At 42.5% G+C, this 25,424-nt stretch overlaps 1 protein-coding gene, 1 long non-coding RNA gene and 1 other non-coding gene across 3 annotated transcripts in view; 1 reads left to right on the top strand and 2 right to left on the bottom strand.

Annotated features, from left to right (window-relative positions):
- LOC101905823 (uncharacterized) overlaps positions 1-25,424 on the top strand; it is a 52,258-nt gene that overhangs the window by 20,212 nt on the left and 6,622 nt on the right. Inside the window, exons 2-3 of the long non-coding RNA XR_001501605.3 lie at positions 4,149-4,284; positions 15,141-15,369. This is a non-coding gene — a long non-coding RNA (uncharacterized lncRNA). The remainder of the gene's footprint in view (positions 1-4,148; positions 4,285-15,140; positions 15,370-25,424) is intronic.
- PIP4K2A (phosphatidylinositol-5-phosphate 4-kinase type 2 alpha) overlaps positions 1-25,424 on the bottom strand; it is a 185,020-nt gene that overhangs the window by 2,221 nt on the left and 157,375 nt on the right. Inside the window, exons 7-9 of the mRNA NM_001192769.1 lie at positions 10,125-10,238; positions 2,401-2,641; positions 882-985 (exon numbers count right to left, since the gene is read on the bottom strand). Coding sequence (NP_001179698.1) covers positions 882-985; positions 2,401-2,641; positions 10,125-10,238 — 459 coding nt within the window. The remainder of the gene's footprint in view (positions 1-881; positions 986-2,400; positions 2,642-10,124; positions 10,239-25,424) is intronic.
- MIR2285K-2 (microRNA mir-2285k-2) lies at positions 1,324-1,404 on the bottom strand. The gene has a single exon (NR_107795.1). It is a non-coding gene; the product is annotated as a microRNA mir-2285k-2 (primary transcript).

Below are 25,424 nucleotides of genomic sequence, written 5' to 3' on the forward strand. Positions count from 1 at the left end.
CTGTTTGATTTTAAAATAAAGAAAAAGATGTTGATGTTCTGGTGGATCTTGGTTGACTCCACACTGGGGCAGTGTGAACGAGTTAGAGCACAAGTCCATCCGCGTGTGGTGGGCTCTGCGGCCTTCTCAGCACACCTGGAAAGCCAAATGGAGTCCTACAACGCAGGCCCAGTGGGGATTCACAACTGGTGAAGTACAACCGGCAAATGGGCCTCACTGGTTTATTGGGGGCTGGGGCTGGGTCCTGGGGAGCACTCCTCTCTACCCTGCCTAGTGACCTGATCCTGGCAAGTTACTCCGTAAATGCTCATCCTCAGCTCCTTCACCTGATAAGGAGCACACTAGTTATCCTTATCAAGGCTTGTCATGGGATTCCACAAGTTAACGTATGCCGGGAACAGTGAGAATTCTGGGTAAGGACAATAAAAGCGAGGGACTTGTATCACTAAACTTTGATCTTGCACTCAAAAATCTTCTGTAATAGAAAAAAATACAGTCCACTGTGTGGAAAGAGATACTGTGTATCTTAGAAGCATCTTAAGCAGAGACTAAGTGCTTCAGTTCTAAGCACTTCATATTAAAACAGCTGTCGTCATTCAGCGCTTTAGTCTTTGAAGCATTTTTCAAACAAATAATTTGTGTAATATTCTCATGATGCGTGTGTCTGTTAATAACCCCAGTGGGTAACAGAAGAGCCATGCAGGGTCTAAGTGACTTGCCAGAGGCCTTGGGAGCTCTGACTCTGCGTTGGAGTGCAGCCCTTGCAGAGACCTCGAGCCATGGAAGGGACTGGGCAGCTCCCAGGAAAGGAGTGGACCTGTGCTGGCCCCTGCACGACAGGAAGCAGGGAGCAGAGAGGGAAACCAAACGGAGATACTTACGCCATGTTTAACAGTTTTTGCAGCGTGGGCAGCTTTCTTTTTCGCATCATAATGAGTCAGAATGTCAATAATTGCCATAAAGTACACCTCCTTCCGAGGCGAATCTGCAAAGGGATGGGAGACAGGATTGTGGGACAGATGGTGACAACGCCTGGGACAGTTTGCGCTGCTGTGGGGGAGGGGTGAGGGGTTCAAGGTCTGAAAACAAAGGCAGCAGGGGCTGTGAGAAAGTCTTGTGCATCCCCAAGAAACAGCTTAACTTTCTGTTCCCAATTCTCTCTCAATTTAAAAAGTAAAAAAGAATGTAACCTCAGGATATTACCAGCAGAGGTCCAAGGGTGAGACTGTATGTTTTTTATTAATCTGCACTTTCTTTAGTGATTGTATATTACTTTGGTAGAAAGAAAAGTGCTTTTTAAAGAAATACTGTTTAAAACAAGAATTGGGTTGGCCAAAAAGTTCATTCCGGTTTTTCCATGAGATGCTATGGAAAAATCTGAACTAACTTTTTGGCTAACCCAACTGAAGTAAATATGCTTACACTTTCTACTGTTACCTGTAACTGTTCCTAATGCTCATTGGCTCTAGTATGAGAACTGGATAAAGGCATACGTCATCTACAATACCTGTCTTCTACATATTTCCACAAATAAGCTGCTGTTTCAATTATGAACTGTTGTTCAAGTATACTTGACTCTAATTTTCTGTGTTGAAGAAACCATTTTGGTGAGCAAAATAAAAAGCAGAACTCAAACTCAACCTGGCTGTTTTGCCATGACATGTTTTTTTTTTTTTTAACAATGCTGAACCACTAATTTTTATTACTAAAAAAAACCCCAGAGGCCTGTGTTTATCTCAAATTTTTTCATGTATAAGTAGCTAACATAGCATGTAATATTCCTATAAATATCCAATCACCCGGCTATTGAGGATTAAAATCAATCTCACTTTCGTGAAGAGCGAGCCACAGACCCCTTAATGGGGGAAGAGCAGAGGACAGATACGCAGCAGCAAATTGGAGATGTTCTTCCCACACCTGGGCTAGCTTCAGCTTCCTTTCTTGAGAAGGAAGGATACCTGCCCTACACAGTGTCCACAGGAGGTCTGGCGTGGACCATGTATGTGGCTAGCTCAGGACAGACTTGTGATTTGCGATCCACATAAAAGAGAGTTGGCTAAGAAAAAAAGTATTTAAAAATATTTCTTATATGTGGTACGGACATTTACACAAGCAGATGCATATGGGTGTTATATACACAGAACACACTGCTGTGTGGTTTCACCTGTTCCCTCAACATCCCACAATTCAAGGATTTCATCACATTGCATTTCAAAACCAGAGATTACAATTACCTTTAATATACTCTGTCCCGGAATCAATTGATTAGGACTCTTGAGAAGGAGTCTTACAGGACAGCATGCTTTTAACTGGGTTCATGTTTACCAGTAGACTAACAGTGCAAAAAAAAAAAAAATCAAACCAATGGTAAAAAAAAAAGTGGATGGTATCGCCACTTACTTTCATGGCATTTAATTCCGTAGACATCAATGTTTGGATCAAACTCGCCCGGAGCCAAGGGTGGCGAGCTGTTGAGCGTGTTCCCAGGGCTGTCGGGAGGGGTCCCCACAGGGTGGGCGCCATCGCTCTCTCCCTCCTCCTCTCCGTCCTCCTCACACTCCACCTCCTCCTGCTCGGCTCTCTCCACGTCGTGGATTCCCACCAACAGGCTGTAGTCCATGAGCTTCAGCTGGGCAAGAAACTGGAGGGGCGGAAACGACACGATCGTTTATGCCTTAAATACAGCCCCAGATTTAAAGACAGCAAGCTCACAGAAGCACACGTAGAAGGCTGTGAGCCCTGGGGAGGCAGAGGCGAGAAGAGGACTTCCTGTAGAGCGGCCAGGAGCCTCTCGAATGGGGCAGTCTCCTCCCAGGCAGCTTCTCGGGCAGAGCTGCAGCCTCCCACTCAGGGCTGGCTCAGAGCCAGGACCGCTTCCCTGAACTGCAGGGCTGGAAGCTGAGAGGGATGTGTGCATCACATCAATGACTGCACCAAAGTGCAGAGAGCACGACTGGCAAGGAGGACACAGGGAAGAAAAGATTTCTCCCAACGATGAAGACTGGCTTAATGGGGAACCCAGGGACCTCCCACGTCGCTGCCAGGGGAGCCTCTCAGATCTGGCTTGTGAAAGCACTTGGAAACAGCACTCAGTGAAGCTGAGTATTATGCTGTCCATCACAAATAAGTAAAAGCACCAATGTCCCAATCAACCAGCAAATGCCTCTGTCACTGCTCTTGTGAACAACACCCTCCTTCATTCCTGCTTGGGGGTGTCCTGATGGAAGCGGGAGCTGGGGAGGCTCCTCCGTCGCCCCCTCCCATGCCCTTTTATCCAGGAGCTCTCTCTGGCCTGTTCCCCTTGCCCCCAGTGCCCACCCTGGATGCCCTCCAGAGGTGTGGGCACAGCTGGAGATGTGGGTTGCCCGGTGGCAACATCTCCTACCCAAAAGTGTGTAGTGGGTGCAGGGTGAGTGGGGCTTGGCCGGGCCTGGTCCTGCTCAGCTTGTAGGGTGACAAGGCACAAGCCCCCTTCTCCCTCTCCCTGCTTCCTCTGGCCCTTGGAAGGTCCCTGAGAAGTGGCAAGGACTGCATGTTGTCGGGACTTCCCCTTCTGGTCCTCTGGCGGGGGAAGCATTTCATCTTGTCACGCCTTTTGATGGGGTCTCATTTCTCAAAGGGTAGAAACAACATCTCACGTGGTCCATGGGACCTAGATTGGTCTCATCACCCCTCAGGCCGTCTTGCATCCTGTTCTGGCCTCTGGTCCTTTACCTCCCACAGGACCGTGAGGTCACGGCTGCAGGGCCCTTGCTCTCTGAAGCCTGTCACAACACCTGCCTGGGCATGGGTGCCCTGCACATATGTGTGCCCTAAGGACCCCTGGCTTAGCTGCACACGTGAACTCCATGAACAGAGGAGTCTGGAGGGCTACAGTCCATGGAATCCAGAATCGGACAACACTGAGTGACTAACACTTTCACTTTTTTTTTTTTTTTCATTTTATTAAATTATTTGAGAAACTTCTCTATCTTCCCCAAACACTGCAGGCCCCCAGGGGCAGGGGCTCTGGCAGGTTTTGCCCTTGAAACTGCATTATGATTAGCCAGATCATCTCACCTGCTTTCACTAATCAAGGTCGTTTAAGACTCACAGGTCCCCCAAGGGGCATGTAGCCCGAACAATGTTGTCTGCCTGTTCTTTTCTAGGAACTCGGAATCAGCTCTGTCGAGTTCCAGCTGAGCGGGTTAAGGCTGGATAGACCCGCGGACCCTCCAACTGGGCATGCGTGAGGGTCTTTCACACGTGCGAGGATGGCCAGCCCCACCCTTGGATCGTGCAGAGGTCAGTAGCCTGGTTTACGCCTGTGCCGAACGAGGATTCGCGCACCTTTTCCCAATCTTTTTTCCCTACGCTCCATGCCTCAGACCGCCCTGCCGCTCGAGCGAGCCCCTAGCTTGGGGAGGCGGACTGGAGATTTGCTCTTCCTGCTTGGCTGCCCCGCGAATAAACCTTCTGCTGCTAGACCTCGGCGTCTGGCTGGCTCCAGGTTGGGCACAAACGAACCTGGTTCGGTGACGCCATCACTGCCCTCCTGACTCCAGGTAAGTGATGTAGCTACTCGATATTTACTGAACAAGTGAATGGACTGCCTGCTGCTACTTCCCCTGTACCCCTTTCCTCTAACTTCCCCTGACCCCTTCCTCTAAGAAAAAGAACCCCCTAAACCAAATAAAAAGAATAAAGCAACAACAAAAAACCTTTCTATGAGCCTGCAAGAGGCAGCACCCATTGGAAGAAAATGAGGTCATTTACAACATATCTTTGCTCTGCAGAGCAGAGTCTCTCTGTACATATAGGTCCCTTTGACTTTCAGATGGATGAGGTACAAATCCACTTTCAAGTGTTTTGGAGAGTACAAAAGGGGCTGCCTGTAATTAACGTGCCAAAGGTCAGGCAGGGAAAGGGTAACAGCCGGGGCTTTACTGCCGTTCGAAGTAGAGTGAGTCTGCAGGCCCATATCTTCCCCTGGCACCTGTGCTACTCACAATGTCAGCCCGGCCCAGAGCTCCTTTCCTGGGTCTCTGATCTGTGGTCTGACCACTGCTTGGACTCCTTACCCAGAAAGGAAACATTTGTATTCAATAATAAAAGCGAAGTTAGCTCCCGGCATCACCCACTAAAGTATCAGTGAGATGAAAAATGCATCTCCTGGTAAGAAGTTGTTCTGACATACCCAAGACTAAGGAGGTGAGTTGCAGCCCCAAGTGGGGATTATATAAGAAAGGGGGATTATGTAAGTCTTCAAATCCGTGTGACTGAGACCAATGAAGAAGACCAAGGACAGCACAGGGGTTAAACGTATAGCTTTAGCTGATCACGGTGACCCACTGAAGTATCAGATTATCTTAAATAAAACTTAAGTTTTGGAGTCAGATGGGCAATTAAATCTTAGGTTACTTGCTCCATCTTTTATGGAATTTTTTTTTATGGCGTATCATTGCTTTACAATGTTGTGTTAGTTTCTGCTGTACAGCATCATGAATCAGCCACATGCATACATGTATCTCCTCCCTTGTGAGCCTCGCTCCCTCTCACGCCCCATCCCACCAACCTGAGTGCCCTGTGCTCTACAGCTGCTTCCCACTAGCTGTCTGTTTTACACATGGCAGTGTATATATGTCAGTGCGGCGCTCTCAGTTCCTCCCACCCTGTCTGTTCCCATCTGTGTCCACAAGTCTGATCTCCACATCCTCGCCTCTCTTCCATGAAAGATGGTGTTGATGAACCTATTCGCTCTGTGTCTTGATGATGAATTCACTACTCTGAACCTCAGTTATTCTAATTATAAAATGGGACCGCACCAGTAAACTCACAGTGGTGGAGAAAGGATTAGAGAGAACGTAGTGGGGGCAATGAGAAGTGCCTGGCATGTAGCAGTGGAAGTGGTTTTTACAACTGTCCCTGTTGTTGCTGTGGTAAAAGCCTTTTTTCCATCAAGTATATAACTTAAACAGACATGCGCCAAGAGGGGAGACGTGTTGAACAGCCTGTACTGATGCCCCAGCTCTTATCACAAAACGTCGTTTAAAATCTCTTCTAAAGTAGAGGGAAACACAGTAGGCAGTAGACCTGAGATTCCTGCTGGAGAAAGTCGCTGTAGGGCATCTCGAAACTACTGTGGGCTGAAGATGACAGGCCCAAGAAGAGGGATTCAGGGCTGCCCGGAGGGTCTGTCTCCAGCTAATATTTGGAACTTAAACACATTTACTGTTTTCTGCTCATTCCTTTAAACTTCTAACTCAAATTAGTGTTTTTAAATATATAAAATTTCAAACCATGAAGATTTAAAAATCTTTAGATTCCCCTGCTTTCCAACTTCTTAATAACTGTCCGCCGGACCTTGATCAGCTTCTTTGTCCCTCAGAATATCCCACCTAACCTGCTTCCCTCATAATTCATTCTTCATTATGCCAAATCTGAGCTAGTATTCCCTTTACGAGCCCTGTTACAAACACTTACTGAAAACTGTATGGCCAAAGAGCTGTTAATAAACTCTGTATGTTTTCTTTGGAGAAGTGTCTATTTAGATATTCTGCCCATTTTTCGATTGGGTTGTTTGTGTTTTTGTTGTTGTATGAACTGATTATGTATTTTGGAAATACATAATCCCTTGTTTTGGAAATACATAAGCCCTTGTTCGCATCATTTGCAAATATTGTCTTTCATTCTGCAGGCTGTCTTTTCATTTTGTTTATGGTTTCCTTGGTTGTGCAAAAGCTTGTAAGTTTGATTAGGTCTCATTTGTTTTTTTATTTCTATTGCCTTGGGAGGCTGACTAAGAAAACATTGGTACTATTTATGTCAGAGAATGTTTTGCCTATGATCTCTTCTAGGAGTTTTATGGTCATATCTTTAAGTTGTTAAGCCATTTTGAGTTTATTTTTAGGCATGGCTTGATGGTGTGTTCTAACTTCAGTGATTTATATGCGGCTGTCCAACTTTCCCAGCACCACTTGCTGAACAGATGATCTTTTTCGCATTTTGTATTCTTGTCTCCTTTGACCGTAGGTGTGCTGGTTTTTCCCCTGGGCTCTCTGTTCTATTCCATTGATTCGTAGGTCTGTTTTTGTGCCAGCCCCACACTGTTTGGATTACTGTAGCTTTGGATTCAATGGACATGAACCTGGGCAAACTCCGGGAGATGATGAGGGACAGGGAAGTCTGACGTTCTGCTGTCCATGGGGTCGTGAAGAGTCGAACACGACTTGGTGACTGAACAACAAGCTTTGTAGTATTGTGCTTTTTCCTCAGGATTACTTTGGCAATTCTGAGTCTTTAAAGGCTCTATATAGATTTTAGAGGGTTATTTGGTCTAGTTCTGTGGAAAATGTCATGGGTGGTTTGATAGCTGCTCCCTCCCCTCCACGCCACTCCCCCCAAAAAAATGTGAGGCATGAGATGGCCTGTGATGGGGTGGATGCCATGGGACACAAGGTGTAGTCTCGTGTGTGAAACTTGGATCCCAGTGTGAGGCCATGAGAGACGAGGACCAGCCCTCCATGGCCACGGTCAAAGCTGACAGGAAGAGAGTCAGAGGGCAAAAGTGACCTTCCATTCTCCATCAAGTGCTTTCTTTGGGGAAAAGGGCTCACATATGCTCACGTGTGAAGCTATCAGGACTAACGTACTTTGCTACTTTGCCCAGCATATAAATAGAACAGAATTTCAAATGCAGAGAAAAGCTGGCTAGGTTCTTATTTTCCTACAGAAATATTTGAGCTGTAATGAATTCATTTTTTACTTAAAACATTAAGTCACCACCCCCATTCCCCACCCCATCCTGTACAGGCCAGCCAGCTAAATCAGCAAGCATGGGACTGATGGAAAATGCAACTAGATGACATTCTATCAGATGTCAAGCTACTTTACCATAATTACCTGCTTAAAAATTAATAATGCTTCTGCATGATTTTCAAAACTAGACACTTACCAACCATTGAGAATTTTATTAAAATGAAAGACTGCTTTATGGCCTGCCTCCATTTAAACAAAACAGCTAAGTGGGAGAGCCATGGATGGGATTAAAATTAACCAAATCTTCTAATCAACAACACTATTACAGACAATGAAAAGGCAAAGAGAATCCTTGTGTAATTCAACTGTAAATTTGAATGGCTTCAGTTACATAATTTCTGGAGTCTAAAAATCAGAGTGATATACAGCTGAGAGGAAAGAAAGATAAAAAACATTTTTGCAAGCAGATGAGATATCCCTAAGGGCTATTTACTATAACTGCTAAAGCAGTATTACTTCTCAGGATCAAAGCCTTTCAGGATAATGAATAAAACTCCCAAGTAGTATGTCTACCTATGGCACTTAGTTATCAGATCAAGTTGCTGCTGCTGCTGCATCGCTTCAGTCGTGTCCGACTCTGTGTGACCCCGTAGACGGCAGCCCACCAGGGTTCACCATCCATGGGATTCTCCAGGCAAGAACACTGGAGCGGGTTGCCATTTCCTCCTCCAATGCATGAAAGTGAAAAGTGAAAGTGAAGTCGCTCAGTTATGTCCAACCCCCAGCGACCCCATGGACTGCAGCCCACCAGGTCCCCCTGTCCATGGGATTTTCCAGGCAAGAGCACTGGAGTGGGGTGCCACCGCCCTCTTAGTTATCAGATCAAGTTGATCCCAAAGTAAAAGGGAAATACTTAACTAATATGCATTTTAATAAAAACTGCTGACAACTGAGGAAAAATAAATGCTGAACAATGAGAAACTGTAGAAAAACTACTTTTTAACAAGACACTTGGTGGTCCTCTTTACAGATAACCAATATCTAGGTTCTAATCAAAGCACATATATGATATAGGTTAAAATGCAAAAAAAATTCCTTAAAGTAACTTGTAACCTAAAAATAATCATGAACTAATTAGGTCAGTCTATGTGTCTTTAAATGAAAGATGTTAGGAGATTAGAAAGAAAATTATAATACTGCTTCTGCCCTCATGGGGGATATAATCTAATCCATGACATTTGTTTGTTCTTGGCTTAAGTCATTTTTTGTTTCATTTCAGTTTTTTGGCCATGCTGCCCTGCTTGCCAGGTCTTAGTTCCCTGACCAGTGATCGAACCTGGGCCCTGGTGGTGAAGGCGCTGAGGCCTAACCACTGGACGGCCAGGGAATTCCCAAGTCATTTTGTCTTTAATGACACAAGAAAGAATCTTTTCACAAAGCCTTTCTAAGTAGCAGATCTGCACTGGTATGTGGGGAACTGTATTTCCAAGTTAACAAAAACAAAAAATGCACACATGAACAAAAGTCACAGCTAAGAATACTGTAGCTTACTGTCTAAATTAGAGCTCTCTTTGCACTGTTTTGTAACCTAACAAACTTCAAAAAAAGAACTTTTTTCCTGAATTTATTTCTAGTAGATTTATATAAAGAAGTTCATTGGGAGAACTGCACTGCCTTTACAATAAATAAAAGATAGGGAAAGGTGTATTTTTAATACTTAAAACAATATTTACAAAGAAAACTCCTTTATAGACTAAAAGGCCATTTCCACATTTATTTCTCACAGCATCCCCCTTGACCCTGGTGTCCTAAACTGCCTCTGTGCTGTTCCCATGCTGTGCAAGGCTGACTTGATGGGCCCAACGATGCTGACTTCAGAGAGGCTGGTGGCAATATTATTGAGGCTGGTGTTTCCTAACACCCAGATGTGCTTCAGATGGAGAAAACCCCAAATTCAAACAGTCACCATACACTTGTCAACATGCTCTGGTCTTTGACAGAATGCAGTCAGTCCCCTCCACCCCGGCCCTGGTTGCCGGTGGGCGGGGAAAGGCGGTGGGTCTGAAGGGGCTGTAACCTCGCACAGGCTATCCCCACAACCAAGAAGGTGGGACCCTGGGGGAGGGGACACCAGCAGAAGACACCATGTGCCTGCTTTCGTTTGTCCTCTGAAGGAGGGAGCTGCTGAATCAGCACACTTCTCTTTTAAATCAGATCACACATGAGCTGCACCTGTTTATAGCTGCTTTGTCTAATGTACAACATATATTTTTGCCTTGGTTTCAGATACAAATAGATGGTTTTAAAAGCTTCTAAAAACCCAGTAGTGTTGACATTCACATAAGGGGCCATCCCTTATATTGATTTTTCTTTTTTTTCTTCCTTACCTCTACATCCTTCTTCAGCTTTTCCAGGAATACCTTTTTGTTGTTGTCATCAATATAAATCTTTTGACCCTCATTAATGAAATCATTATCCTTTAGAGTTGGCAGTTCTTTGGCCTAAAAAAAAAAAAAAAATTGAGAAATTGAGAAAAAGAATAAGGAAGGAGCTTGACAAAAATCTGAAGGACTCCTACGCTCTCCAATCCTGGAGGTTAAGTTTCCACCCCGGAGGCTGAGTTGCCTTGCTCCCTGAGGGTTCTTACCCAAGGCAACAACATGTGAGGTGGCTTGCGTGCCGCAAGGGGGCGCCAGTGAGCTATGACCACTGGAAGCATTCCCACTAGGAATGGAGTCAGGCATACTCCACATTATGAGGCTTTTGTAACAGATTTCATGGTTTCCTAAGAAGGAACCTGACGGCTTTCTTGGATTCACAAGAAGTCTTCTAAGTACAGAATTAGTATTCTTGAAATTCTTTGTCAGGAACCCTCAATTTTCTTACTGGTTCAACCCAACTCCTCCCCCACCCCCTCCCCCAACACACTCTTTTGGGGTAGCCTTTGCTGGGTTCATGTTCATCTGGGTTCAAGATAAAATGTTATCTTGCTCGGAAAAGCGCCACCCATAATCATGTACAAATCTAAGTTGGGGAGAATATGCAGCCAGAGGTTGGCCATCTGCCCTTCTAAACCTTCCGGCACACCACTCCAAGAAGGAAGTCCTCTTTTCATTTGGATAATATTGAAGAAAAATGTCTTCTGGCATAAAGCATATTAAGGTGAGACGTCTACCCTTTAAAAATAAACAGGATGGTAGTGAGCTGGCAACTAAACTATACTTATGCTGACCAACACAAAGTAATGCGTGATTATCAAAATACGGTTTGCAAGCAAAAAACCAAAAACAACCTAGCTTTAAAGTAGTGTGTACCATTCACCTCTGTGCAACCTGCATTCTGGGAGAGTTCAAAACCCCTCCTCCCTCCTTTTGACTGACCTTGTAAAAAACAACCATTCCTCTTCTTCCAGTTGAAAGGAATTCAGCATAATACCTTGCCTTTCTTAGTATACTAATGAATGCCTCCTTTCCCTAAGTGTGAACCAAATGGGGGAAAAAACCCCAAGGAAAGAAAATATTCTCCATCCTGGTCCCCACACTGCCTCCCCGCATTCAGAGGTACAAAACACTCACTGGGTACATATGTTTACTGGGAAAAAAAAAAAAAAAAGTGAAGGTGTTAGTTGCTCAGTCGCGCCTGCCAGGCTTCTCTGTCCATGGAATAATTCTCCAGGCAAGAATAATGGAGTGGATTGCCTTTCCCTTCTCCAGGGGATCTTCCCAACTCAGGGATCAAACCAGGGTCTCCTGCATTGCAGGCAGATTCCTCACCATCTGAGCCACCAGGGAAGCTGAACCACCTTCCAAATCTCTGAACTGCTCAACTTTTTCTTCCTGTTTTGTAAGGTATACACATGTGTGTAAACTACTCATGTCTATCGGTAGACACACATGCGTGTGTATTATGCAGTTCTAAGTCAGTAGCTTTGCTACTCATTTTAACTTTGAGAAAATCTGCAGTTTTGTGAGTTCTGATTTTGATATAACTACTGCTAAATAGATTATCTTTGCAAAGCTCAGAAACCCAAAGATTCCATTCAATAAGTGGTTGCTGAATGACTGTCACATACAGGAGTGTAAAAATGAATAGGTGAACATTTCTATCCTTAAAGGAGTTTGTAATTTTGTATGAGTGACACTGAAAGCAAGAAAACAAGGCAGTGCATAAGGCATACAGATAAATAATACGGTTCTTGAGGACTGATCTACTTTCAAATACTTTTATGCTCAGTCAGTCTAAAGAAATGAAATATCCTTCATCATAAAAACTTACCAGGGTCCAGATAGATTAACTGCCTAAGTTGGTCATTTATCATTTAAACATGTAAAATGTGAAAGAAAACTCTCAATGTGAAGATTATTAAATGTTTGAGTCAATTACATGGACCCTAAGTTATTTTCTTGGAACTGAAACAATGAAATTTCACAGTGAATGAAATGTGAAGATCTGAAGTTTTAACAAACTCAGAGGCCTGTCAGAAGCTAAGCATCAGGAAAGGTGAAAAACTGGAGTGCTTCAGAAAGCGCTGAAGCCAGACCTATATACAAACATAGGAGACGCAGAAGGATCAGGATTCCTTAAGTAGACATCATGGGCATTTGTCTACATTTAGGGGATGGCTGTGTGTGTGTGTGTTGGGGGGGCATTAAGGATTCAGATCTGCCTAAACTCCACACAACTCATTTTATGAGTGTAAGCAAAGAACAGGAGAGGGATTCTTGTTTGTGAGCGAGAAACCTGAAGGCAGGGCTGACAGGCTACGGACAAGGCAGTGAATGACACACAGTCTGTGTTGGGGGTACTGGTCACATTCATGGAGATGAATGAGTGCCGCTTTAGGGTCACCCGAGCAGAACTACCTCATGTGACAGGGAGAATATAATCCTACCTCATAAAACTCTGGACACACTGTACTATATTACGAGGCTTACTTGTGAAATTTCCAGGCACTACGGATGTATTTAGATTGGATGAAGTTCAAAAGAGGGCAACCAGATTGGTTAAGAGACTTAAGGGCTTACTGAAAGGCTCAAGAGGTGTAGGTAGATCCTTAGAGCAGTGGTTAGAGGAACCCAATGCTGATCCACAGATGCCCACCCCCCGGTGTAAGCAGGATGGCAGACTGCTTAGGAGCACCAGGGTTTAGAAACATGAATTCTGAGGTTCCTAGCCTTAATCCTTCCCTTTCTAGCCAGGGGCCAGTTTCTGGACCTCTGCAGGACCTCTACATGCAGAAGGGGAGACCCTGCTAAGCCCTTGACGTGCATCCATTTATTAAAGTGCATCATCTCATTTACTCTTCAAAACCACCCTAATTCTCACCGTCCTTTTTACAGACAGAGCAACCGGGTTAAGTGAGATAACACAGCTAAGGTCTCCCAGCTTGGTAAGTGGAGCTGGTAAGCTAGTTTCCGAGCTAAGGTGGGAACCTGGGCTGCCTGACTCTTAGTGCAATTCTGAGTGTGCATGCTGAGTCATTTCAGTTGTGTCCAACTCCGTGTGACCCCATGGACTGTACCCTAGCAGGCTCTGCCCATGGGATTCTCTAGGCAAGAATACCAGAGTGGGCTGCCATGCCCTCCTCAGCACCACTCTACCTGTAGCAGAATGACTGAGATTTTGGCCAAAACCTGTGTGACGTTTAGATAGTGAGGCGAGTGGCACTTACTGTCGTTGTCATTGCTGGGAGCATTCAGTAACTGGTGTGGGTTTAAAACTGTATTATAGGTTGAGAGAAAATATTTTCCTTAAAAATAGAGCTTCACTGTTTTCTACTAAGTGCTGAAGGACAAAACTGAAGTCACCTGACAACAAGACACCCTCAAGAAAACCCTGGTGCTTGACTTCTTATAAATTTCAATATATCCTTCTAACAATGAGCAGCATCTATAGTAAAGATGCACCTTTTTTTTTAACGTGAGGGAAACTATTTTGCTGTGAATTAATGAATATCATAAACTCTTGGTGTTAACAGTGTCCACAAAGATGATGTCTACAGAGCAGCACAGAAATGACTGTGGGCAGCAACCGATCCCACCCCTTGCTTTGCAGCACCAGATTATTTGCACTTAGGGGAGCTTTGAAAGCGCTGAAGTCTCTGGGTCTGGTTCTTTAACAGGCATCTTTCATAGCCTTTCTAACTCAATGCAGAACTAGCTAGAGGGCGGAGGAAACCACTAGGGCTAAAGACATCAGCTCAGAAACACTTGTGAACTGTGGACTCGGAGGCTGGCTCCCAGCTAGTGGTCAGTCACCTTTTTTGAAGTGGTTGTAGGTTAGGTCTTCATTTATTAACTCTGCGTTAACGTTCTCCCAGCTGGTGTTGTGTAGACTGGGAGCCTCCAGTACCTCACATGGTGCTTAGAAGCGGCAAAGCCAAGGAGGACGAGGTGCCCTGCCCTTCCTACGCTGCCCTCCTTGGTCTGCCCGGCCTGGCCAGGGAGTGAGGTGTGTAAAACCCAGGCCAGCACAGCTCACACCTACATCCCTTTTGCAGGAAGTGACTGTACTGGGGTTGGCTGGACTCAAAATGGCATTCATCTCTACTGATGTGATGTGTAAATGTACAAACACAGCTAACGGCATAAGCAGAGCGACACTGGTCTCCCAGCAAGCAAGCTATCCTGTGTTCGCTGGGTGGATGCAATTGGCACGGTGACTATTCCTGGTACTTTCCTGCCAGGTGATCCCCCGCAGCTAGAGTCAGTATGGCCCAGGTTTCTACTTGGGACACAGACTGAAGCATGCGCTTTTGAGCATAGGCTGGAACTGCGCCACCTGGGTTGCATCTCAGCTCCTCCAGTTAGCTGTGTGACTTGAGCGAGTTACTTGACCTTCTCTGTGGCTTGGCTTCCTCATCTTTAAATGGGGATTAGCAGACAACACTGTTGTGAGTATTACACTCATTTGTACAGTTAAAAAGCTTAGGGCTCTCCTTGCCGCGTGGAGTTACATATACATATTCTTGTTATTTGCTGGTCATATTCTCAAGTATGGTGTGTGAATCTAGAGAAAAGTTCATCAGCGATAAATCCAGAGCAAGATTTAAAATACAAAGTTGGCATATTTAACACTTTTATAACAGCTGGGGTGTTTAGACCCAGCTGCTCAATCCGTTCAAGCTTCAGTTTCCTCGTCTATATAATGGGATATTAACAACACTTATCCAGTAGGGTTAGTGACTGAATGAAAAGCCAGGAAACACAGTGCTTGGCAGTGAGAACTCACTGGGTATTAGTTTGCACCTTAGTTTCCCATCAGTTTTGACCATGACCAATGGTGTTACTAAGTGTTTCCTACTAATGAATATAGGCGTCTATCCTTCCTGATTTTCTAGAAGAAATAGGCTCTTTAAATTTGGGATATCAGTAAGCCATGTTTACAACTGCCTGCGTTTTCAGGTTTCCTCATTAGGCACGAACACCTCCCGTGACTGTCTCGAGGCTGTTTCACTTCACTGAGTCACACAAGGTGCAGTAGAGGCTGTGCACGCCCCTGCCTTGGCTGCTCTCCAAACCGGGACTGAATCCTCCTAGCCAGAAAGACCTCTGGTCACTGCAAAAGCTCTCCCTAGCCAGAAAGCTTCACTGAAATCCAAGTGAGAATAAAATGTTGCTTTACAGTAACTGGGTAAGTTAAAATTTTAGACTGATAAAGTATATTTTACGGTATTTATTAATATGGAATAAAATAGTTATATATATGGCTAAAGACAGAAGTTTGTCTTAATTTTTCATGGGTTTCATTTTTCTCAGAGAGTAAATGATAATATTGGGTAACTTAGTGAATGCGATTTTGCTGACTTAAAGCAAAGATTCACTAATTGAAATCTCAGTAACCAGAAAACACCCCCCAAAAACTAGAGAGTAGCAAGCTCCTTGGGAACACTTTCTAAAGTGGGTTTTTTTGCTGTGGGCTGTAGAAAGAAAACTGTTTCCTGATAAACATTCCCTCCTTGCTTTTTGTGACTACACTATTGGGCGAAAAGTCTCTTATTTATTTTTGGCCATGCTAGACGGCTTGTGGGATTGTAGTTCTCTGACCAGGGATCAAATGCAGGCCCTTGGCAGTGAAAGCCCTGAGTCTTAACTGGGCCACAAGGAGAGTGCCAGTTCTTGGTTTCTTTCAAACTACAGTATTATAGGTTGTCACTCAGCAAGTCCATACTCTTAAATAGTAAGAAACACACTGTTAACAATATTGGTCATTGTCAAAGATGCTTTATGTGCATCAGGGCTTAAAGAGAATTGATGTGTGGACAGTATTCTAAATGTATAAACACTTCTGAATACGTAAGTATTCCCTAGGATCCAATAAAAGATGTAAATGATCTCTTAGGACTCATTTGGCCAGCAGTTTGAGGTGAAAAAGGGAAAAGTATTCATAACTAAGAGCTACAAAGTCCAGAGCATTGTTTTTAGAACTGTGCCTCTGTAGCCAGCTTAGCAGAAGGCGGTGGCCAGAGAGAAATCATGGATCCTGGGAGCAGAGGGCTCTGCTTCCTTCCATTAGGATGGTAGAAAGAGTTTTAGAAAATGCAAGGCATTTGCACTTTGCATTTGCTTCTAATATAAAAATATTTAGCACTTTTAATAAACTTTAAAATTTTAAATTACTGAATTTTGCACATTCTCCAAAAACAAAAATATGCTTACTAAAAGGATTTAAATTTTATATTTGAGAGTTAACCTGTTAGTAATAAGTTATATTTCATTGGATTCTGTAACTTGGTGCATGATTGCTGTCATTCGTGTGGAGTTTAATAATATTGGATATGTTAAGAGTTATTAGTAAAGCCAGAAATTACATGGAAATTTTCATTAGCTTTTTAATGTCACTAAAATGTCTTTTGGATGACTCAAACATTTTTAAAATCAAATATTTAAAATCTGTATTTACAGACAAAAACTTCAAATACAGAATTCAAATGAAAATATACTGGCTTTTAACATCATTCTACAATTAAGTTTTACAAAGAGTCTATTAAATTGCTACTAACAGAAAAATTTAAAAATACATGTACTTCAAATGTTCAGAGCCAAAAGTATATATACAGTCACATTTGAGGATGGAAACCTTAACAGGAAGATGGAATGTACTTCTATCACACTCGAGTGTTTACTGCAAACAGGATTCTGGCACCAGAAGGTTTCAATGAAAAGAATGATGCATAGCATGGCACTCTCTGATTAAAGGACTTGTATTTCAGAAAGAAATGAATTTTTGTTCAACGTGCTCATTTGGCAACCTGTTTTTAAAAAGTCTAATTGTAAGCCTTGGTGTCTAAAATTGCTGTCCGGTGTCCCTTTGATGAGCCATATTACACTTGGAACTGAATGCACAACATAAAAAATATGTACTAGTTACTGTCTCAAGTTAGGGACTGCTGATGCTTCTGATTTACTTGTTAGTCCAAGCTCATCTAAATGAAAGTAAACTTGCAAAGAAAGAATAAACCCCCTTTCATCAGGCTTGCCAAAGTAACGGCATAAGAATCAGAGTCTGTAGGGCTGAAGATATACTCCAGAAATATTTCTGTAAGGGAGAGACTTTTTAGATAATCCTTATATTGGAGCTGGGATAAAGATAATTTGCCTGAATAACATCACATATGTGGTATCAATTTGGGGGTAGTAAGAGAGATTAAAGATTTTATAATAAAATCAGTTCTGCTTCTCAAAACATCCAAGTCACAAATTTGATACATGCAAAAGCAAATTAGTGAATATGCGTAAAGTTCAAACAAGTAGTAAAGATAACAGGTGTTTTCTCACAAGAAAGTACATATAACCTTTAAAAACATAAGCGGAACGTCTACACAAGTTCATAGCTTGGGAAATGATCCAACATGTCAATAACTAGCTGTTTCCACGTTGAGAATGTATATATTTGTGACCAGAATCTGGATATGAAAGTCTCACATAATTTTTGTTTTGGACTTCTTTGTGTAAATGTAGAAAGAGAATATACCTCAACATACTTGGAGAAATAGCACTGCAACTAGGAAGCACAAAACCAGATAAGCCCTGTCGTAATTCTACAATTTAGAACTGTTAAGACTGGCAGGACCCAGCTGTTGGTTATTTATTTTCCCTAAAAGCTGATATTAAGAAAGTGAAACTTACTCCTTTCCTAATACTGTCAGACTTCTCAGAAGGGCCATTTAAGTGGCATGGTGATGGTTTGGCTTTCCTCTGTGAGCTGTGATGTGACAGATGAAGCACGTGCAAGCCTTACAGAACTGATGTGTTTCCATCTGATTGGGAGATTCTGTGGCCTGGATGTTGATAGTCTGCCGCTGCTGCTAAGTTGCTTCAGTCGTGTCCGACTCTTAGCGACCCCATGGACTGCAGCCTACCAGGCTCCCCTGTCCATGGGATCTTCCAGGCAAGAGTACTGGAGTGGGGTGCCATTGCCTTCTCTGGTGACAGTCTAAAAAATGTCAAAGTCTGAAAATGCACGAAGTTTGCTAAATTGTATAGTTTTTGGTTTAATACCAGTCTAGTGAACATTAGAAGTTCATTGTTTTATTATACATCTGCAGCAGGTTGGCTTAAATTCAAGCCATATTACATTTTGGAAGTTGTATCTCCGCTCCAACTCTTTCTAGAATCAACTGCATAAGTTGTCAGAAATTTCCACATCTAACAGCACTGCTTCTGTGTGCTTGGGATAATCTGAGTTGAGTGCATTCAGTGAAGCTGTGTTTATACACTGCCATAAGCCCAGACTGGCCTTAGCACTCTCATGCTGTCATCTGGGAGAAGCTCCCAGGAATTATACTGCATGTTATCTTTCCTCTTCACATGCCACTCTTACCAAATTCCAAAGGAATCAAACTTTAAAACTCCACTTCCCAGAATAACCCCCATGGTTTACATTATAGGGTTCTTAAGCCTTTGCTCAGACATCTGCAGACTTATGTAACAATTTAGAACATTTTTTCCATTAGTAATAGCAATCACCATAACCCATGGCCAGAGCAGACAGGACTTTGGTGATTGTCAAGTCGGCTGCGGTGCACCTTTGCAGGAGGGAAAGAGTCACCTGAAACAAGAGATTCTCGCAAACGATAAAGCATGAGGACCAATGAGATCCTTTAATTTTACGAATGAAGACAAAGTCAAATGATTTATCCCCAAACTTCCATTAATGCCAGAGCAGGGGTTGGGACTCAGATTGGCTAAGGCTCTGGTTTGGTGCCTTTCCCTTCCAAGCCCCCTTTTACATTAATACAGCATTTCAGGGCCAGGAGACAGGCAGATGGCCCTGCTTCTGCCCGATGGGAAAATTTCCCCTGCACTTTGGGTGCTGGGATAGACGTATCTAGCCCTGGCAAAGGAAATAATTCACTTCCATCTGGAGAGAGAAGAAATTTTACAGAAGGTTAAAGCATTAGCTGAATTGAGGACCTGAAAACCTTGACAACCTCCCTTTAACTGGTCATTCACTGACACGGAAAAGGAAGCGCTTTTTCACTGATAGCAAAGGAAGATTCCCAGAAGAACGCACTGCTGCTCCTGTTCTGCTCTGAGCTCACTGTCTTTGTTACCTTGCCTTTCACTCATCCCAAAGAACCAGCTGGAGGTGGTAATTAATTATAATTTGTTACAAGTTAAAGATCACAAAAGAAATGCTGAAAACTGGTTTAGGAAAGCTTTTGTGTGTGTGTGTGTGAGGGTATTAATGATGAATTTTCCTGAACCTTCAGTCAATAATAGGTACAATGTCAGAGATGGTGACAGTCACTTAATTGCTAGCACAATTCACAATTCCTAAGAATCGACCAGGCGGCTTTTTGTAGCCCATTATCAAGGTGTCAACAGTGATTATTGCCAATATAGTTATACAAATGCCAATTGCAGGGCAGCTGTTTTCTTTCAAATAGGTTCCAGGGAGAAGGTTAGATGTTAAAAGGAATCTTCTTACTGTGACCCAATGACTCCATTACACAGGCTTGGCTTTACTTAATAAAACCAGACATGAGTTTTGAGAAGAACTGTGCAGAACGATGAACAAAATGCACATTTGTGTAAATCCCCAGGCCTCATTCACTCTCTCAAGAACATGGGCGTTTTAAAGAGGCAGGTCAAATCCCCCAGAAATCAAGTGAGTCCAGTTATGTTTTCTTTTACTTGTCCGGGTTCCCTGCTGGGTAGCTTGCTTGCTGGCAGCATGCTAAGACTGTCATTTGTAAAAAGCAGTCTGCTCAGCTATAATTACTAATTTGATGTCACACTGGAATTGCAGCGCAGCTGTGAAAAGATGGACCACCAGGGAGATTCGCGTTTCTGTCTCATTTAGAGGGGGCAAAACTGCTGGAGCCATGAATGGAAGATGCCCTTCCATTAATAAAGGAAAGAATTAAAGAATAAAACAAGTCATAGCAGCTGTCAGAATCTGACAACGGTTTTTTTTTTTTAAAGCACCATTCTGCTTTAAAAAAAAAATTCAAGACATCTGTACATGCATGTTCTGATACTTGTTGCCATGAAACTGATTCCATTATTGTTGGAAAATAGCTTCTTTATTTCCTTCAGTTCCATATTCATTATTATGCTAATGCAGATCACACTAATTACATGTCAGGTTCAAATCGTAGGGATGAGACTTGTCTGCACCTATATCATGAAATATTTGAAATGACAGTTTGAAAACTTGTCATCAACAAATGAAAAGTATGGGAAATTAAAACAACTACAATGATGCAAATGAACGAAAAATTAGGAATCCAGATGACTAAGCCACGTCAGTGGAGATTCTCCATGAAAATTGTTCTTTGCAATTTTTCAGAAAATGATTATATGACTGCAATGAAAATATTCTTGCAAACCATTTGATTTCGTTTATAAAGGCTAGACTGTAGAAAATATTTTCAGCCTTTTCCAATTATTTCTAACCAGAGATGAGTGATTATTTTGATAATTTATAAAGGCAAGAGCATGCTGTTCAGAAGAGTCAAAAATATTTACTGATCATGGAAAGAAAACCTGAAAATTGACAGAAAAAAGAAAGCAAATAAAAATTTTTTTGAGTTTAAAAATCCAAAGTTTTTAAGACTTCAGCTCCATTGATTCATTTCATTTATCTTTATGTATTACAGTTTAGTAAATATTACTTTGGTTGTTGCTAGCTTTTATAAACAAACTGCCTTATCAGAGAGGCATGATGTTCTCTTGTCAAAGCACGCACGGTCTCCATCAATTACCAATTTTAATTACTTTCACATCCCGTGTCTTTAAGCCTTTCCCAGTGAGCGCCTATAAGCTAGAAGCGGGGCTGGATGGCATTTTGGAGCTGCTGCTCCTGGAGGAAGAGCTATCAGGAACCCCAAGCCCAGAAAGGAGCAGAAAGCATTGACGTCTTCCCTGGGGCTGTTGTATAAACAGTCTTAATGTTTATATAGTGTAAGATACAGTAAGACAGACTATATGTACAGAAGTAACTATACGTCTCAAATGGAGGAAATATGAATTGGTTGTTTTTGCCAACATGGTTTCAAGTCATTCATTACTTTTCTAACTTTTAAATCAAGACTCAATGAATTGTCTTAGCACCACGTGGTTTTGCGTTATGTGCTTTTGTCAGTGAAATGTGGTGGAATGTCTCCTTGTTCATCTTCATGGGATTAATATGAATTTTTGATAATAAATCCCTTTTTCTTTTTCTTTTTTTTTTAAGGAAGCCCTAAACATTTAGAAGGTTAGGAATGTGCACTGTAGACTGGAAACCTGGCTTTGTCGTGTCAGAACTGTGGGACAGGTTAGAGCTTGTCTGTCAAGTAACTTCATTTACACAAAGGAAGTAGCAATAGCCCCCATCTCAAAGGTAGTGATCAGGATGACATGACCAAATTTGTGTAAAATTGAAAACAGGTCTGGCATATAGTATATGCTCAACAAACATTGGTTACTATTAAGTACCTTTCTAAATCCCAGTATTTTGAGATTAATAGAAAAAAATACACCCCTCACCACCCCCCGCCCAGGTAAGGTTTTGCCTCTGCCACCAGCTGTGTGATGCAGTGTGAGAAGAGAGGCTCCCGGGTCTTGGATCTGTCACACGTGAGGTGGGGGAACCGGACTCTGACGGTCAAGGTCCCTCTTGTCTCTGATGTCCACCTCTGGGGAGATGTTTTGAGGAATAGTTTGCATACATTCAGTGTATGATAAGAAGCATCCTCAGAAAACCGGGTTTCTGTTAAACACATTCTGTGATTTCCTGCCTTGTCACAGGAACCTACACCAATAAAAGGCTGCTGAGGGAGGGAGTGGGGCTGTGGTGGGTGCCAGGGGTGCCTGGGAAGCGTGTGGTCCTAGAGGCAGAGATGGGGAGGGACAGACAGACGATGAACCATCACGGCCATGTCAAATACCGTGGCTTTCCTTCACATGCATTCTTGTTTTAGGATTTGGGATTCTGAGGCGATCACCCCATTGGCCGTAACTGTCTTTCTTGGCACTGGTTATTGTCAGAGTAGACCAAGCAAGCCCCTGGAGCTAGAACCTGAAGAGATCAAAATTGGGGTGGTGGTGCGGAGACCGCTGGCTGTGGTCACAGGAGACTAGGGAACAAAGCAGAGCAGTCCCTGCGGTGTAGCGCATGGCATCGCATCCATAGCTTACTTGGGGGCCGGCTTCTTTTGATGATGCTGAGAAAGCCTTCTTTCAGTGCTAGTGTGTGGTCCTTTAAACAGCCCAGATTATTTTCTCCTAGCAGAAGATCCCAATAATAGTGAGTCTCCGAGTTTCTCATGGACTAAAACTTAAACACCCACTTGAGTCTTCAGCACCTGGAAGAAACGTTTACATAGCAACACGGAGGCCAACAGTCCGTCATTTCTGCTGCTTTGGGTCAAAGCTGGTGCCTTCAGGGTGATTTACACAGAGGCTGGAAGTGTGGAAAGAGAGTCACAGGTGCACAGTAACAATGTAAACTCTCAAAGGAGCCAGCGTTTCCTTTCTCTGCCTCACTTCATTTTTATTTACTAACAAAAACTTCAGTGGAGTACAGTTGGTTTACAATGTTGTGTTGGTTTCAGGACTATGGCACAGTAATTCAGTTATAAATATATTCATGCTTTTTCAGATTCTTTCCCCACATAGAATATTGAGTAGTTCTCTGTGCTATATTGTAGGTCCTTGTTATTAACAGTTATCTATTTTATATACAGTACTGTGTGTATGTTAATTCCAAACTTTTTAATAAGTCCCTCCCCACATTTCCCCTTTGGTAACTGTCAAGTTTACTTCTGAAATCTGTAAGTCTGTTTCTGTTTTGTAAATAAGTTCATTTATATCACTTAAAAAACTAGATTCCACAGGAGTGATAACATACGGTATTTGTCTCTTTCTTTCTGACTGACTTCACTTACCATAATCTCTAGGTCCATCCACATGGCTGTAAATGGCATTATTTTGGTCTTTTTTATGGCTGAATAACATACCACTGTATATATGTACTACATCTGCCTTATCTTCATCTGTGGATGGACATTTAGGTTGATTCCATCTTTGTTATTGTAACTAGCACCACAGTGAACACTGGGGTGCGTGAATTTTTTCGAATTACAGTTTTCTCTGAATATATGCCCAGGAATGGGATTGCAAGATCATATGGTAGTTCTATTTTTAGTTTTTTAAGGAACCTGCATAAAGTTCCTTGTTCATAGTGGTTAAACCAATTTACATTCACAGCAACAGTACAGGAGGATTCCCTCCTCTATACACCCTCTCCAGCATTTACTGTTTATAGACTTTTTGATGATGGCCATTCTGACTGGTGTGAGGTGATGTTTCATTGTAGTTTTGATTTGCATTTCTCTGCTACTTAGTGATGTTGAGCATCTCATCATGTTCTTTTTGGTCATCTCTGTATATCTTCTTTGGAGAAACCATTTTTTGATTTTTTTTTCTTTTTAATAGAGCTGCATGAGCTGTTTGTATACATTGGCGATTAATCCTTGTCAGTTGCTTTGTTTGCAAGTATTTCCTCCCATTCTGAGGGTTGTCTTTTTGTTTTGTTTATGGTTTCCTTTACTGTGCAAAAGCTTTTAAGTTTAATTAGGTCCCATTTTCATTTTTGTTATTATCATTACTCTAGGAAGTGGATCAAAAAAGATATTGCTACAATTTATGTCAGAGTGTTCTACCTATGTTTTCCTGTAAGAGTTCTAATCCAAGAATATGGTATACCTGTTTGTATCATCTTAGGTTTCTTTCATCAGTTTTATAGTTTTCAAATTACAGGTCTTTTGCCTCCTTAGGTAGGCTTATTCCTGGGTATTTTATTCTCTTTGATGTTATGGTAAATGAGATTGTTTCCTTAAACTCTGTTCTTTTGTTGACAGTATATAGGATTGCAAGAGATTTCTGTTATTACTTTTGTATCCTGCAACTTGACTGAATTCGTTGATGAGCTCTAGTAGTTTTCTGGCAGCATCTTTAGGATTTCCTGTAATATGTCATCTGCAAACAGTGACAGTTTTACTTTTTTTCCAATTTGGATTACTTGTATTATTTTTTCTTCTGATTGCTATGGCTAGGACTTCCAAACTGTGTTGAATAAAAGTGGCAACAGTGGATACCCTTGTCTTGCTCTTGATCTTAGAGGGAATGCTTTCAGCTTTCACTGCTGAGAATGGTATTGGCTGTGAGTTTGTCATCAGTTCAGTTGCTCGGTCATGTCTGACTCTTTGCGACACCATGGACTGCAGCATGCTGGGCTGTCCATCACCAACTCCCAGAGCTTGCTCAAACTCATGTCCATCAAGTTGGTGATGCCATCCAACCATCTCATCCTCATCCCCTTCTCCTCCTGCCTTCATTCTTTCCCGGCATCAGGGTCTTTTCCAATGAGTCAGTTCTTCACATCTGGTGACCAAAGTATTGGAGTTTCAGCTTCAGCATCAGTCCTTCCAAAGAATATTCAGGACGGATTTCCTTCAGGATGGACTGGTTGGATCTCTGCTGTCCAAGGGACTCTCAAGAGTCTTCTCCAACACCACAGTTCAAAAGCATCAATTCTTTGGTGCTTAGCTTTCTTTATGGTCCAACTTTCACATCTATACATGACTACTGGAAAAATCATAGCTTTGATTCTACAGATATCTGTCAGTAAAGTAATGTCTCTGCCTTTTAATATGCTGTCTAGATTGGCCATGGCTTTCCTTTCAAGGAGCAAGCACCTTTTAATTTCATGACTGCAGTCACCATCTGCAGTGATTCTGGAGCTCAAGAAAATAAAGTCTGTCAATGTTTCCATTATTTATCCATCTATTTGCCATGAAGTGATAGGACCAGATGCCATGATCTCAGTTTTTTGAATGTTGAGTTTTAAGCCAGCTTTTTCACTCTCCTCTTTCACTTTCATCAAGAGGCTCTTTAGTTCTTCTTCACTTTCTGCCATAAGGATGGTATCATCTGAATATCTGAGATTATTGGTATTTCTTCCTATAGTCCTGATTGCAGCTTTTGCATCATCTAGTCTGGCATTTTACATGATATACTCTGCATGTAAGTTAAATAAGCAGGGGGACAATATACAGCCTTGACGTACTCCTTTCCCAATTTGGAACCAGTCCGTTGTTCCATGTCCGGTTCTAATGGTTGCTTCTTGATGTGCATACAGATTTCTCAGGAGGCAGGTAAGGTGGTCTGGTATTCCCATCTCTTTAATAATTTTCC

Source organism: Bos taurus, chromosome 13, assembly GCF_002263795.3.
Source record: "Bos taurus isolate L1 Dominette 01449 registration number 42190680 breed Hereford chromosome 13, ARS-UCD2.0, whole genome shotgun sequence".
Taxonomy (NCBI): Eukaryota; Metazoa; Chordata; class Mammalia; order Artiodactyla; family Bovidae; genus Bos; species Bos taurus.